The sequence below is a fragment of the Aythya fuligula genome, chromosome 15, assembly GCF_009819795.1.
Source record: "Aythya fuligula isolate bAytFul2 chromosome 15, bAytFul2.pri, whole genome shotgun sequence".
Lineage (NCBI taxonomy): Eukaryota > Metazoa > Chordata > Aves > Anseriformes > Anatidae > Aythya > Aythya fuligula.
The window spans coordinates 17135810-17152377 of NC_045573.1; the positions used below are offsets into that span (position 1 = coordinate 17135810).

The 16568-nt window shown below is 41.8% G+C and overlaps 1 protein-coding gene across 1 annotated transcript in view; it reads right to left on the reverse strand.

The window, feature by feature from the left end:
- Positions 1–5828: 5828 nt before the first annotated feature.
- Positions 5829–16568, reverse strand: part of LOC116495373 — a 91282-nt gene continuing 80542 nt past the window's right edge. Inside the window, 8 exon segments of the mRNA XM_032197794.1 lie at positions 5829–5972; positions 9155–9264; positions 11067–11244; positions 11743–11945; positions 13763–13962; positions 14384–14481; positions 15183–15370; positions 16202–16406. Of these exon segments, the coding sequence (XP_032053685.1) occupies positions 5829–5972; positions 9155–9264; positions 11067–11244; positions 11743–11945; positions 13763–13962; positions 14384–14481; positions 15183–15370; positions 16202–16406 (1326 nt within the window).

A 16568-nucleotide genomic window follows, 5' to 3' on the forward strand; every position in this document is an offset into this window, starting at 1 on the left:
ATGCCTAACAACCCTCTCAGTAAAGAAGTTCTTCCTAAGATCCAACCTAAAACACCCTGGCACAACTTTAGCCCATTCCCCATCATCCTGTCACCAGGCACGTGGGAGAACAGACCAACCCCCACCTCGCTACAGCCTCCTTTAATGTACTTATAAAGAGCAATAAGGTTGCCCCTGAGCCTCCTTTTCTCCAGGCTGAAGAATCCCTGCTTCCTCAGCCGCTCCTCATAATACTTGTTCTCCAGACCCCTCACCAGCTTCGTCACCCTTCTGGACCCGCTCGAGAACCTCCATGTCCTTCTTGTAGCGAGGGGCTCAAAACTGAACACAGTACTTGAGGTGCGGCCTCACCAGAGCCAAGTACAGGGGGACAGTCACTTCCCTAGCCCTGCTGGCCACATTGCTTCTTATACAAGCCAGGATGGTGTTGGCCTTCTTGGCCACCTGAGCACACTGCTGGCTCATATTCAGCCAACTATCCACCAGTACTCCCAGGTCCTTCTCTGCCAGGCAGCTTTCCAACCACTCATCTCCCAGCTTGTAGCTCTGCTTGGGGTTGTTGCGCCCCAGGTGCAGGACCCGGCACTTGGCCTTATTGAACTTCATACAGTTGACCTCAGCCCATCGGTCCAGCCTATCCAGATCCTCCTGCAGAGCCTTCCTGCCCTTGCGCAGATCGACACACACACACCTAACTTGGTGTCATCTGCAAACTTACTGAGGTTGCACTTGATCCCCTCATCCAGATCATCGATGAAGATACTAAAGAGAACTGGCCCCAGTACCGAGCCCTGGGGGTCGCCACTAGTGACCGGCCTCCAACTGGCTTTGACTCCATTCACCACAACTCTTTGGGCCCAGCTATCCAGCCAGTTTTTAACCCAGCAAAGTGTATGGCAGTCCAAGCCACAAGCAGCCAGTTTCTTGAGGAGAATGTTGTGGGAAATGGTGTCAAAGGCCTTACTGATGTCAAGGTAGACCACATCCACAGCCTTTCCCTCATCCACCAAGCACGTCACTTTGTCATAGAAGGAGATCAGGTTCGTGAAGCAGGACCTGCCTTTCCTAAACCCATGCTGACTGGGCCTGATCGCCTGGTTGCCCTGCAAGTGCCGCATGATGACACTCAAGATAATCTGCTCCATGAGCTTCCCTGGCACTGAGGTCAAACTGACAGGCCTATATTTCCCCGGGTCTACCCTCTGTCCCTTCTTGTAGAAGGGTGTCATGTTTGCTAGCTGCCAATTGACTGAGACCTCCCCCGATAGCCAGGACTGCCAATAAATGATGGAAAGTGGCTTGGCCATCTCCTCTGCCAGTTCTCTCAGTACCCTTGGTTGGGTCCCATCCAGCCCCATCGCCTTGTGTACACCCAAGTTCTGTGTCAGGTCACCAACCATTTCCTGGTGGATTGTGAGGGCCACATTCTGCTCCCCGTCCCCTTCCACCAGCTCAGGGTACTGGGTATCCAGAGAACAACCGGTATTGCCACTAAAGACTGAGGCAAAGAAGGCATTAAGCACCTCAGCCTTTTCCTCATCTCTTGTAACTAAGTTCCCCCCTCCACATCCAGTAAAGGATGGAGATTCTCCTTAGTCCTCCGTTTTGCATTGATGTATTTGTAAAAACATTTTTTGTTGTCTTCAAAGGCAGTAGGCAGATTGAGCTCCAGGTGAGCTTTGCCCTTTAAAATTTTGTCACTGCACTGCCTCGCAACATCCTTATAGTCCTCCTGAGTGGCCCGCCCTTTTTTCCAAAGATTGTAAACCCTCTTTTTTCTCCTAAGCTCAAGCCACAATTCTCTGTTCAGCCAGGCTGGTTCTTCTTCCTCACCAGCTCATCTTTGGACACGTGGGGACAGACCGCTCCTGTACCATTAAGATTTCCTTCCTGAAGAGTACCCAGCCTTCCTGGACTCCTCTGCCCTTCAGAAACACCTCCCAAGGGACTCTGCCAATCAGTTTCCTGAATAGTTCAAAGTCAGCCCTCCAGAAGTCCAACACAGCAGTTTTACTGGTCCCCTTCCTGGCTTCTCCAAGAATGGAGAACTCTACCATTTCACAGTCAGTCTGCCCAAGACAGTTTCCAATCACCACATCTCCCACCAGTCTGTCTCTGTGAAGAGAAGGTCTGGTGGTGCACCACCCCTGGTAGGCTCACTAACTAGCTGTGTCAGGAAGCTATCTTCCATGCTCTCCAGAAACTTCCTAGACTGCTTTCTCTGGGCTGTGTTGTGTTTCCAGGATATATCTGGGAAATTGAAGTCCCCCACAAGAACAAGCACTGACAATTTTGCAACTTTTTTTGCAACTCCGAGTCCAGAGAAGGGTGATGAAGCTGGTGAGGGGTCTGGAGAACAAGTCCTACGAGGAGCGGCTGAGGGAGCTGGGCTTGTTCAGCCTGGAGAAAAGGAGGCTCAGGGTCGACCTTATTGCTCTCCTTAAAGGAGGCTGTAGTGAGGTGGGGGTTGGTCTGTTCTCCCACGTGCCTGGTGACAGGACGAGGGGGAATGGGCTAAAGTTGCGCCAGGGGAGTTTTAGGTTGGATCTTAGGAAGAACTTCTTTACCGAAAGGGTTGTTAGGCATTGGAACGGGCTGCCCAGGAAAGTGGTGGAGTCACCATCCCGGAGGTCTTTAAAAGATGTTTAGATGTAGAGCTTAGTGATATGGTTTAGTGGAGGACTGGTTAGTGTTAGGTCAGAGGTTGGACTCGATGATCTTGAGGTCTCTTCCAACCTAGAAATTCTGTGATTCTGTGATTTTGTCAGCTGCCTGTAGAACTCCTCATCAATCTCCTCATCCTGGTTTGTCTCTATGTTGTATTCATATGTTGGTGAGTTGTTTATATAAACTGTTAGAGCTAAAACCACTTACAAGATACTACCTAAATTGAAATTTCATGGCCATCTACTGTTTATACACAGGGTAGACTTAGTAAATAAGGCCATGTGGCATTATTACTGCATATGAGAGTGTATATATGTAATGCACTTCTATGTATACTGAATGTGTGATTTCTAGGCTTATATTTTATGGCTTACACAATTATCTACAAACATTTGGTAGTCATTCCCTTTGATAGTGAGTAAAGATCCAGCAAGCACTTGTAAATAGTTTTTAGTATACTACAAATATGCTTGTAGTCACCAAATCACTCTCTTGAAGTGGTCTGTTTACAAATGCAAAGGAATAACATTGCATTGTGTATATCAAAACAACGAAGTTAGAAATGAAACACTCGAATTTAAGCTTTTATCAAGAATGTAATTGGCTCATCTGCATGGTTCCGTCACTTGCAGTAAGTGTTCTCATTGCAGTCTTGTAAAAATATGTCTTAAATTATTACTTGGGCAAATGTGGCAGTAATTAATATGACAATAATGTGTGTGTTTCTTTCAACGTTCTCATTCAGTGCAAAGATAAAAGCATATAACAAATTTCATAGAAGGCTTTGTCCTTTCATTTTGTTTTGTCTAAACTAAGGAATAATGTTGCATGGGTGAATAAAAGAGCAAGTTTTGATCATAATGTTCACGACCATAAGTTTAGTTTATGGTAATTTCTATTAAGACAGTAATATTGTTGACTAATCACATATTGCTCAAGGAGTACAAACTATCACTGTCAATATACCATACTATCACAATTAGTAGTCAAGAAATAGCAGAATTCAACAAAGATGGTCCTATGGAGAGAGAGGTTAAAAAAATGTGGGAATGATGTATGGTACAAATTAGTGAATATACATAATACAGATAATGCCTAAATGTATAGGTGCTGTAATCCTTGTATGGTAAAGTGTTTCTGATTACTGCAGTTCTCTGGCATAGACTGCTGTTTGTTCTTTGGATATGTATATTGCAAAATAGTTAGGTTGAACTGGAATAGGATAATACTGAAATGGTAACTGTATGGTTGTATGGTGTAGTAACTACTGTAATGCAGTAACTCTGAAGAAAGTGAACAGGAAGGGACTAAACTTTCTTACTAACAATATTTTTGGATTGTGGGCTTACACGGGTTTTTCTTTACTTAACAAGAATTCTGTGCTTATCAATAATTACCAAATAATACAGGTACAGTTAGCAAAACACAACTGCAGTCACTTTTAGAGTACTAACTGTCCTAAATCTAGATGCTGCAGCAATGCACAAAGAAACATGCAATGACTGCAATGCCAAAATTTTCAAACTAAAATTACTGTTCTTTCAAGCTTTTCAGCTTGCTAACTTCAGATTCCCTGAAGATAGGTAACATCTGCATTAAAATACCTAGTATAATCTTGAAATTCTAGGGTAAGTTTAAAGACAATAGGTCGTTCTACATTGTTTCATAAGAGAATGAAAAGTACAAAATTATGTCACTGAGTACATTTAGTATGTTTATATAATTGTAGTGGGTTTGCGTGGCAAGGTTTTGGTAGCAGGGGGCCATAGGGGTGGTTTCTGTGAGAAGGATCTAGAAGCTGCCTCATGTTTGGTAAGGGCCCCATTGTTTTCCAGAGCTGAGCCAATAAGCGATGTTGTTTTGCGCCTCTGTGAGAGCATATTTAAGACAGGGAAAAAAACGCTGCGACATACAGCAGCCGGGAGAGTGAGAGGAGTGAGAAAACAGCCTTGCAGGCGCCAAGGTCAGTGAAGAAGGAGGGGGAGAGGTGCTCCAGGCGCCGGAGCAGAAGTCCCCTGCAGCCTGTGGTGAGCACCATGGTGAAGCAGGATGTCCCCCCTGCAGCCCATGGAGTACCACGGTGGAGCAGGGTTCCATGCTGCAGCCCGTGGAGGAGACCACGGTGGAGCAGGTGGCCCTGCACCAACGGAGGCTGCCGCCTATGGAAGACCCCTGCCGGAGCAGATTCCGGGCCGGACCTGTAGCCCGTAGAGAGGAGCCCACGCAGGAGCAGGTGACCTGGCAGGAGCTGCTGCCCGTAGGGGAGCCAGGTTGCAGCAGTTTTCTCCTGAGGGATGGACCCCGTGGTACGGACCCATATCTGGAGCAGTTCTGGAAGAGCTGCTGCCTGTGGGAAGCCCACGCTGGATCAGTTCATCAAGGACTGCATCCTGTGGGTGGGACCCCACAGCACAGGGGATGAGAGTGACTGAGAAGGAGCGGCAGAGAAGAAGTGCTGTAGACTGACCATAACCCCCATTCCCCCGTTCCCCTGCGCCGCTCAGGGGGAGGAGGTGGAAGAGGGTGGATGGGGGAGGAAGGTGCTTTTGGTTTCTTTCCTTTGTTTCTCACTTCTCTAGCTTGTTAGTAATGAGCAATAAATCTTACTATCTCCTTATGCTGAGTCTGTTTTGCCCGTTACAATAATTATTGTGTGATTTTCTCGTCCTTATCTCAACTCTTGAGCCCTTTTCACATATTTTCTCCCCATTCCTCTTTGAGGAGGGGGAGTGAGAGAGCGGCTGTGGTGGAGCTTGGCTGCCCACTTGAGCAGAACCACGACAATAATACTGTTACTATGAATCCACATGCATTATTTAGACCAAAAAATGGTTGAAACAAAATTAGTATCTGCGAATTGGAACTCCTCATGAAATTCCTTTATATACTACAAGTATCCCCTCTGCTTTATTCTACAAAGCAATTTAGGAGGAAATAAGAAAGACATTAGAGTATGAATCAGATAGGTTATGCTGTGCTTCTGAGTAAGCAGCAGAAAGGATAGATAAGATGGAAAAGGAGCAAGGAGAATTAATTCTGGAATAAGACTGTTTTTACTCACGCCATAGTCAGATTCATTAGTTTCATTTTCTTGTGTGATCTTGAATATCAGATATGAAAGCATTGGAACAATGCAGTCAGAATATTCAGAATGAAGACATTTACCACTGAGGAGGAATTTCCACAGGAACAAAATTTCAGTTGCACAAATGAACAAAAGCTGCTGCTAAACTGCATGCAGCCTTCATCTTCTTTGAGGCACACATGTCATATATACACATGATGTAGAATGGTTTGGGGTCCACCTTTAACAGAAAGGGAGTTTGTTTACTTGTTTGGTGTAAGGGGTACAAGCATAAATCTTTTCTAGAGAGAGCAATCTAGCAATACACCTGGAAGAGAATTGAAAAGGAGATTTGGAATTTTGTCCCCTCCCCCCAGCTCTACCCTGTAAAGACTGTTCACAAATCTTTATTCTCATCCTGAATTTAAGGCTTTGAGGCTTAAGTTATCTGCAAGTAAACTTTTATATCCTTGCAATAATTCTGTGCACTGTTCTGAAGTATGACATTTGAGTACTTGGGTAGTCCTTGGTTGACACAGTTATACTTACAACTTTGAAGCAGTTCCCGAGACAAGAATGTGTTTCTTCAAAAAACTCCTTACAGACTTTTTCCTTATCTGTAATTGGACATGGCTTCACATTCTTCTGTGTGAGACTGCACTTGCTCACCTAGGAAATCTATACTGATGTGTGTATATATATATTAGTGTGAATTCTTCAGATTTACAGTGTGAAGTGGTTTGAAGGAAGATTTGGGCAGCTCACTACACTGCCCTGAATAACATCCATTTTTCATTAATATTGTGAAGCACCTTGTACTCTTCATAAATTAAAGTATTTGTCTTATAAATATTACAGATTATAGACATTGTTTCCTTTTTCTATTGATTTTGTTATTCACTAAAGGATTCTAGTGGGTGGCTGCTGACACAGTAAATAGTTGGCTTGTCTTAACTTCATTATATATGACAGATTTGAGTTGTGCTTTTACTAGATTGGGGGGGTAGAGAGGGGAGAATCTTAATCTCCTCACTGGATTACTCATACGTAATAAGCAGCAAGAAGGCTTAAAACAGAAGAAATTAAAAAAAAAAAAAAAAAAAAAAAGAGAGAGAGAAAAAAAAACAACACACCTGAAGTTCCTTACAAGAATGAGCATTTTTGGACAACAAAATGCGAATGCATTTTTGTTATACATGGTTTAAATATGGTCCCAGTCAAAAACTGATGACACTAAATATTAACAGAACTGCTAATGAACAGCATTTACTAACATTTCTTATGATTTGTTTTGACCAAACACTTTTTAGGACTTGTAATCAAATCAGCAACTTACACATTTTTTTAATCAGTAATTTCCATAGATGGCACATCTCTGAGTTAAGAAGTTCTTTAAGCAACAAACTCAATTGAAAAAAAATAAAATTAAATTAAACTGCAAGTTTAATCTCTCTTCCTGCAGGAGTCACACATTTGTAAAGTTGACTTACTAATCCCCTCATTTTGGACAGCCACTGGTCTTGTAATACAAGAGCTTCATTGACTATCTGCAACGTGGTGTTTTGAGGTAGCTGTAGCAAAGCTCCTGGTAGTAAGTTTCCAGACTGAGTTTGTAGTGCAATGTGAGGTGACTCCAAGAATTCAGGGTGACTGACTGCTTTTGCTTCAGGCTTTTCTACCTGGTCAGATTTAACCTGATTCTTTTGCTTGCTTTCTGTATCACGTACAGCTGTGCCAGAACTTCTGGTCAGGAAGGATTTTCTGCAAGCTCCATATTATCAGCACATCTGCAAAAGCTGGCTATTTTAACTGGTTATTTCCACCATATCATCTCTTTTTACCTCCTTATAAAAGTGTCTAAGACTTTGTATGAATTCCTGACTTGGCACATTTGTATTTCCAGCCATTCCTTTAATGATGTATGACGCTAGTACATTATCGGCAAGTCAGTCCTTTTATTACATTTTTACTGAATGGGATATGACTGCAAACAGCACAGAGTTCAGCTGGAGTCATCTATAAATTTTTCTTGGCAGTATACAGCACTTCAGATGTGCCATGGCCTATAAATAAAATGTACTAATCAATAGCATAAGCACAGCCATTATGCCATCAGCCACTTAAAGAAGGTCATCCATGACTCCCCAGCTTGTTTATGACAGTAAGTTTCATTAGGTATTGTTTTTAATTGGTTATTATTTCTAGTTCAACTTCTCCAGGTACTTTTGCATTAGATAGTTGCATTTTTATGAATATGTTAGAAGTTAATCTTTGTAGCAGTTAAGAAAATTACATCAACAGTCAGTCATGTCATGGCCCCACAAGTACAGGCTGCAAACTTATTAGATATAACTAGCCAGTAGCAGGGAAAAGTACAAGAGACTTGAAGCAATCCTTGTTTTTAACATAAAGTACTGAAATAAAGATGAGAATAGTAGTATTTCTGTGTCCAGAACTGGGACACTTTCTGGTGTTCTTTCTCTTGAAAGTAAACAGAATCAGAAAATCTTAATAGCAATATGATGTTTTCTTTGTTTCTAGTAGATTCTCAAATTATGCATGAAGGGAGTTAGAAGAACTATCAACACGGCTTAAGAGCGTGTTAAGGCTAGGATTTTATTTTGGTCATTTGCATTCACATGTATACATGGGCTTTTTCATATTTAGATTATTTTTATCTGATGATACATTACATGAATTAAGGTTAAGTCTCCTTGACACAAAGAGGTATAAAACTACTGGTAAAAGAGTAAAACTTATTTACTTAATGTTATAATTTCTTAAATAGAAAAAGTTCCTTCATGTAAGTTAATAACTGAAGTAGCTGCTAAGCCGCTGGAAAAAAATTTAGCACTTAATGGCACATGGGCAGAGAACAACTTTACCAGTTACTGTTTTCTAAAGTTTTGTTTCTTGATAAATGAGAATCAGGAACACCAAAAAATGATTAAGAGTCTCAGCATTGCCAGCGACAACATCCAGCTCTGGAGAAAACTTCAGACCCATCATATAAGAGGGCGCCTGGTACAAACCACAGCCTTGTGGTACTTGCAGCAAACTTAGTACCACCTGGCTGTGTACTCTACAAAGGTGTTGTAAACAGGAAAACATCAAATATACTTGGTTAAAACATCAGTTTCTTCTTCTAACAGCAGAAGCAACCTCCATATTTTACCTTACCATTTAGGCCAGAAATGCTCAATACCTATGCACAGGTTATTCTTGGATGGCTTTTAGCAAATATGTGCAACTTCTGCCTTAGTTCAACATAGAAAAATGAAGTATCTAGGGTATGCTGCTGTTTTCTCTGTCTAGCTTCAGTTCATCTAGGTAAGATATGTAAAGCATGTAAAATGTTGTCCTTTGTGCTCCAATACCATAGGTAATCTGCATGAAAAAAAAAAAAAAAAATCAGCTCCTTACCTGCCAGCTCTGTGTGAACTCTTGCACATTATCAGTGAAAGAATTATTAGGAAGTATCCATTCATTTCCAGCTTCATTATCATTGGTACCAAAAAGTCCAGCTGAAATACCTGGAATTAAATTGAAAAGGTGTAAAATGTAGTTGTCACGTGTAGACACAGGAAACTTTCAGAAGCTCTCTCTGGGCTCTGATTATTCCACACAGCAGAGCTCAGCTGCAATACTGAAGAGGATAACTATGCCTAAGTATCCATTATAGATTTTTCCTCAAACTGCAACGGCATTTAATTTGTTAGCTGTTCAGTTGCTTCTCCTGACCAGATAAATACATCATGTTAATTCTCTGCTAATCTCAGCGGAGTGAGTTTTAGAATAGAGTGAAGCATGTGGATAGGAATGTATTCCAACCCAACCCTGAGAATGTTAGGCCTCCCTCTTTTGTGCTCTTACAGGTATGACAAGACAAGCCTGCTATAGAACAGTGAGTCTCAGGAAAGTTTGAGGTTGAGGTTGGGCTGGCTGCATTACATCTAACCCCTATTGCTTGCTGCTCTGTTGAGCTGAAAAAGTGTAACCTGGGTAAATACTTGCTGTCCTTACTGGAGGGACATATCACAGAATCACAGAATTGAAGGGGTTGGAAGGGACCTCGAAAGATCAACAGGTCCAACCCCCCTGCCAAAGCAGGTTCCTTAGAGCAGGCTGCCCAGGTAGGTGTCCAGACAGGCTTTAAATATCTCCGGAGAAGGAGACTCCACAACCTCCCTGGGCAGCCTGTCCCAGTGCTCCGTCACCCTCACCGTGAAGAAATTCTTCCGCATGTTGGTGCAGAACTTCCTGTGCTCCATCTTGTGGCCATTACTCCTTGTCCTGTCCCCGCAAACCACTGAAAAGAGGTTGGCCAAATCCCTCTGTCTCCCACACCTCAGGTATTTATACACACTGAGGAGATCCCCTCTCAGTATTTTGTCCAGGCTGAACAGACCCAGGTCTCTCAGCCTTTCCTCATAAGGAAGATGCTCCAGGCCCTGTATCATCTTTGTGGCCTTATGGCCCTCCGCTGGACTCTTTCCAGGAGAATTTTATTTTATTTTATTTTTGTACAGGGGAGCCCAGAACTGGACACAGTACTCCAGGTGAGGCTTGACCAGGGCAGAGTAGAGGAGGATCACCTCCCTTGACCTGCTGGCCACGCTCCTTTTAATGCACGCCAAGATTCCATTGGCCCTCTTGGCCACGAGGACACTGCTGGCTCATGGTCAACCTGTTGTCCACCGGGACCCCCAGGTCCTTCTCCTCAGAGCTCCTCTCCAGCAGGTCATCCCCCAGCCTGTACTGATACATGTGGTTGTTCCTTCCCAGGCCCTCTTCCTTTTGATCTTATCGATGATCTCCTTGCTCATCCACGCAGGTTTCCTGCCCCTCTTTCCAGATTTCCTACTCTTAGGGATGCACTGATCCTGAGCTTGGAAGAAATGCTGTTTAAATGTAGCCCAGCTCTCACATGCACCCTTGCCCTCTAGCAGCCTAGCCCATGAGATACTCCCAAGCAGGTCCCAGAAGTGGTCGAAGTTGGGTCTCCAAAAGTCCAGGGTTGCAATCCTGCTTTTAGCCTTACTTCTTCCACCAAGTTCCATCTTGAACTCTAAAAGTATAGTATAGCAGAACTCCAAAAAGTAGATATATATAATAATACATTATTAATTATTAATATAATTATATATATATATAATATGTATATATTATAATATAAAATATATAGTATTTTATTTGGTAATAACTGGGAATGCTGAATGCCATTTCCTGGGCTTATATAAATGAATGGGGAGAAGCAAAGGAAAGACAACCCCCATACAGGTGAGGACACTCCAGAGGTACAGAAAAATACAGCTGACAAGCTGACTATACTCACCATGGTGCCATCCAGCCAGAGTGACAGTACAGAGATCATACTGAAAGTCACAAGAGACAGAAACTCCTTTGTGATCAGATATTTCTATTTTGTTGGTTTCTTTCCTTGAATCACTGGTACTCTTTTCAAGGGATTGATCCAGTCCTTGGCAGTTCTCTACCACAGATACTTTAGACATCTGTTTTAAAGTGAAAATGCAATTTCAAATATGCCACAATGGAAGTCCAAGGAAAGGCATGCTCAGACTGTGTTTGCAGGTTAGGTGGTGTCAATTTTGCTTAGCTCAGAGTGAGGGAATAAGAATTGGGTTGTGTTAATCTTCTGAGAGAGCAGGAAAGCATACAGCCTCCCATGTATACTGAGGATGTGGGCCCAGTTTGTCCATCAGACCCTTTAACTGCTACTCTCTTAGACCAGGTAAGAGAAAAGCTGAAAAGTTCACCAAGCCTCTCTCCTTCTAAGTACCAAGAGAGAAAAGAGGCAGCCCCTGATTTAAAAGTGATTTTGGTTTGGGGAGTTATTTCCTGATTAATGATCAGTGCACTTCCTGGTACTTACGTCCAAGAAATATTTTGATCTATGTTTGGAGCTTTAATACTTTGAAGACTTTTTGAGGGCAGGGGTGGAAGATAATATCTGGTCTAGAAAGGAACAATGTTTGACTGTGCCCTCATACCTTCAGTCTTGGATAGATATTGATCGCGCTCTGGTTCATCTCCACATACAGCGATCGTGGATCACTGATTTCCTCATTTAGTATAATAGTGAAAGTATTGTGAAGAAAATCCTTGGCAAGAAGGATGCTGCATTTTGTTGCCAAATCATAAATTTTTCCATCAAAAGTCATAACATGCCTGTTACCCATTAACATAGCATGATCTAGATAAAGATATTTCAGAAGAAATGTCAGTGAATTGTCCACAGAGCAGCAAGTGCTGCTGCTGTTTGCATATTGCAACATGACCGGCTTCTCACCAGTTTACTCATAAAAGATTTTTCCAAGCTATTATTACATTTTAATTAGCCAAAAGTTGCTCTGCAACAAAAATTTCTCCAGGAAAGAAAATGATCTAATGATTTATTTTTCATTATAAAGCCAAGTGAGTGCCCTAAAGTTTAGACAAATATGAGTTAGGATTCAAAGCTCACCTTGATTTACAGTCATGCTACTTGATAATCATAGTGCCTCATTCCCCTCCCCCACATACACATTCCTATACAGGAAAGAACAAGAATATTAACTGTATCAAAAAATACCCTGACAAAACAGAGTATCAAACACAGTTGCAGTCCAGAAGAACTCCTGATATATTACTTAGACTCTTTGGTCACTAAGACCCACTCTTAGTCCCCTCCATTGTGTCTGCTTACTGGAAGGGAGCCATTGAAAATGTCTTTCTGGAAGATCCAGTATCTACAAGGGACAGTTGGGACTGTTAATGCAGTCTTTTAGTATTTAGCAGTGCTTTTCAGGCAATACTGCTGCTCAAGATTTGGTAGAGCTGTTTTTTCATCCTAGATTCAGCAGAAGTGATGTTGCCCAATTCAGAGTACAAATAAAGCCTCCACGAGAAGGCCCAGGGTCAAAAGGTATGACTGCATTCAGCTCTGGGGCCGCTGGCACAAGAAGGATATGGTGATACTAGAACAAGCCCAGAAGAGGGCCATGAAGACCACTGAGGGGCTGGAGCACCTCTCCTGTGCAGACAGCTGAGAGAGCTGGGGTTGTTCAGCCTGGAGAAGGCTCTGGGGAGACCTTATAGTAGCCTTCCAATACTTAAAGGAGGCTACAGGAAATCTGGGGAGGGACTCTTTGTCAGGGGGTGCAGTGAGGGGACAAAGGGTAATGGTTTTAAACTAAAAAAGGGTAGATATAGATTGAATTGATATTGATTTCTTCCTAGATATAAGGAAGAAATTCTTTACTGTGAGGGTGGTGAGGCACAGGTTGCCCAGAGAAGCTGTAGATGTCCCATCCCTGGAATTGTTCAAGACCAGGCAGGATGGGGCTTTGGGCAACCTCATCTAGTGGGAAGTGTCCCTGCCCATGGCAGGGGAGTTGGAATTAGATTATCTTCCAACCCAAACCATTCTATGACTCTATGACTAGCATTGAACTGGAGAATCCAATCACAAGAGCATATAGATAAGACTGTATCAGGGAGTGTAGTGAAAGGGATAACGGCTTTAAACTAAAAGAAGGTACATTTAAATTAGGTATCAAGGAGAACTTTACTATTAGGGTGGTGAGGCACTGGAACAGGTTACCCAGAGAAGTTGGTGTCCCATCCCTGGAGGTGTTCCATGCCAGGCTGGATAGGACTTTGGGCAACCTGGTCTGGTGAGAGGGGTCCCTGCAGACATATTGGAATTAGATGATCTTTAAGGTCTCTTCCAACCCAAACCAGTCTATGATTCTAAATGCCACCTGTTGATTTATAGTCTCAACAGTAGGAAATGTGAAGAGTTGCAAGATTTGCATGACTGTTAAGTAGAGGAGCATTTCTTGCATGACAGTTTTAGCCACGATGTGAGTATCATACATACAATCACTGTTTTAGAAGAAATAGTGTATACAAAGAAGTTTAAAGGAAAAGTATAAATTAGTGACCATCTCTATGTAAACCACTATTCCAGATAGGATTTGCAGACTAGAATGAATTGGAAATTGACCCAGCTAAAAACAAAAGCATCACTTTGAAAGGGCTTATGTTCAAAGGGACTCTCCATCATCCTTTGTTTGAATCTATAATACTCTGCAACCACGTTGATGTTGTAGAGATCTTTGAGAGGCCTCATTAGCTTTTCTTCAATGAGATAATTAGTAATATTTGCCAGATCCAGAGAGCAGTATGCTTTAGGAAGTACTGGCAGTTTCACTGCCACTGAACAGTTCCTGCAGAATACAAGCAAAACAACATGTGCTCCTTAACTGCTAAACTGATGAAATGCAGTTGCTATATTAGAAATGTGGAAGTGAAATATTCATAAGAACTGTAGTCTGGTTAGAATAGCAAAACAAAGATGTACAATTGCTAAGACTGACAAAAAAAAACATGCCATATAAGGCCAAGTTATCATAGCTATTGCTATTTTGTTTGCTGCTGGGTAGTTTCCTTTGAAATGCAGGCTATCCTAGTGAACAACAAACATAAACATCATGATATGATGTGCCCACAGAAGAGAATGGCCAGGTTGCTATCTTCAGCCTGAAGCATATAAGCTAATATGAAGATTAACATATAATATAAGATTAACACATATATCCATTTAGAATGGTACCCAGCAGCAGAAGTCCTCCAAAGAAAAACAATTACCTGGCTGAAAATCTGTAAAGGTTGAGTAAGGGCTTCCAGATCTTGCTCACAGCTCTAGAAACCATGGCCTCTGCCCACCTGAGCATCTGCTGTGTGGTCTATTGGAGAGCCAGAAAAGGAGATTACAAAACTCTTCTGTACAGCTTTGGTGTGGGGTCAGTACTTGATAATGAGTTTTAAAGCAACAATCAGTGAAATTGCACTTTAACCTCTCTTGCATTTATCACTCGCCTGACAGCACCTTGTCATTTAGTGGTTAGTATCCAGAAGACAGACTTTAGTTGTTCCAGCAAAAAAAAAAAAGTGGATAGAAATATATATCTTTCCTAAAAGAACATTACTTATTGTACACCAATACTTCACTGAGTTAATGTGCTACAGGGGCTTACAAAGGGATTGATATCTTTCTTAATATAAATTTGTGTCATGATATGTCCTTTATCATTTCAACTACAGGAGTCCAAAGCTGTTTGTACACTGTTCATTGGAATCGCAATCCCTCCTCTCTGTACAGAAAATGCAAAAGCTACATGGATGGCAGCAGTTCACTGCTGTTGATTTGAACCAAACCAGTAAAGCAAATCCTTCTCCTGTTGTCCTACTGAAGCACTACTGTCAAAGCAAGTTAGATATTTCAGGAACAGTACACTAGCTGTGCATAAGCTTCTTATGTAGAAAGATAACCACAGAATTTCCATAAATATTAGTATTTTTGTGTATCCACAGTTCAAAGCTAAGACTTAAATTTGTAAGCCTTTTCCTTCAAAATATTAAAAATTAATAAATTATTTATACCAACCATATCCAAGCCTGTTTTAACAGTCCTTAATGTCGTCTGGATTGGCTCCATTAGCCAAACATCTTTTATAATCCTGGGCAAAAATGCCTGGACTTTTTTCATGTACTCTTCTGTCTTCTCCTGCCAAACTTCATCCAGTGGCTTCAAGGTTACATCATAGTAGGCATCTTTCAAAGTTGCTAATGGGTCTGAAGCAAACATTACATGAAACAATCCTTAAATAATATGTTACAAAGTGATAACCAAGAGTGATTTGGTTTTTAATTTTAAATCCTTGCAGCTTCCAACATAAGTGAAGGAGGGACACAGAAAACAGGAAAAGACAGCTTTATCTTCAAGGCAGTTAGGCATATTTCACATCTGTGTGTGTGTGTGGATACCGTGTCATGAAAAATTGAGGCAGGCATTTAGCTGTAACCCTGTTCCACTTATATTAGGTATATCAACTAAATCTGATTTTTGAGTGTAAAGAGTCTAGTGTCAGATGTTTCAAAATGAGATGTTACTCTTATTTTGAGAACTGAAGGATCTCACAGATAATTATGGCTGACCATCTTTCTCAATGGTTTCAATATGGGCCATAATCCAGAAATATTGGCTACTAGATAGACTTGAAAACAACAGGTCAAGTGAAATCTGATTAGTACAAGCATTCAAAACTCAAGGATGGATATGAACAGCCCTTTGGGAGGGAATGCTTGCCAGGGAACCATAACTGCTTCAGCTTAAGGAATTAGGTCTCTGTTCTCATCTGACTGAACCCAGACTCTTGTGACCATTGTGACCACGAGAATGCTTCTTCAGTGATTTCATTAGAAGGATGGCCACGCTGGGGTTACTTAGAGCTGACTGCATCAAGGCTCCTTCTCTGTAATATGTAAGAGCAAAGGTCACTACTTTTGCTAGATCAAAATAGAAATATCTGCAGTTCACCAACTTTTATACTCCTTCCCTCCCACCCCCCTGCACTGTCATTGACCTGTGCAGTTTTTCTCCTTGCTTTGCATGGTTTTACTTACTTTGCAATTCATTCTGCATTTGCTGGACAGCGTCTTGAATTTTTTTCAGGTAAAGTGGGAGCTTGCTTCTTAGTATCTGCTTGATTTCACTTTGCTTCCACACTTGGGTAAAAGCTCTACCCACACCGTGGAGGAATCCTGCTATCTTTTGTGAGGCTATTGAAGGCCAGCCAGCTGCTTCAGACAGAAAATAGATTTGCTGCACCTGGAGTGGTTCCCAAAAAAGAAGAACTATCAAAATACACAGTGATCACAAGCAAAACTTTAACTCCATTCCAAGGCAATTCTGAACTTCTCAATGTTAGGTGCAGAGATATAAGGTCTTGACCAAGAAACATTCTTTTTGCCAATGTATGAATTCCAGTTT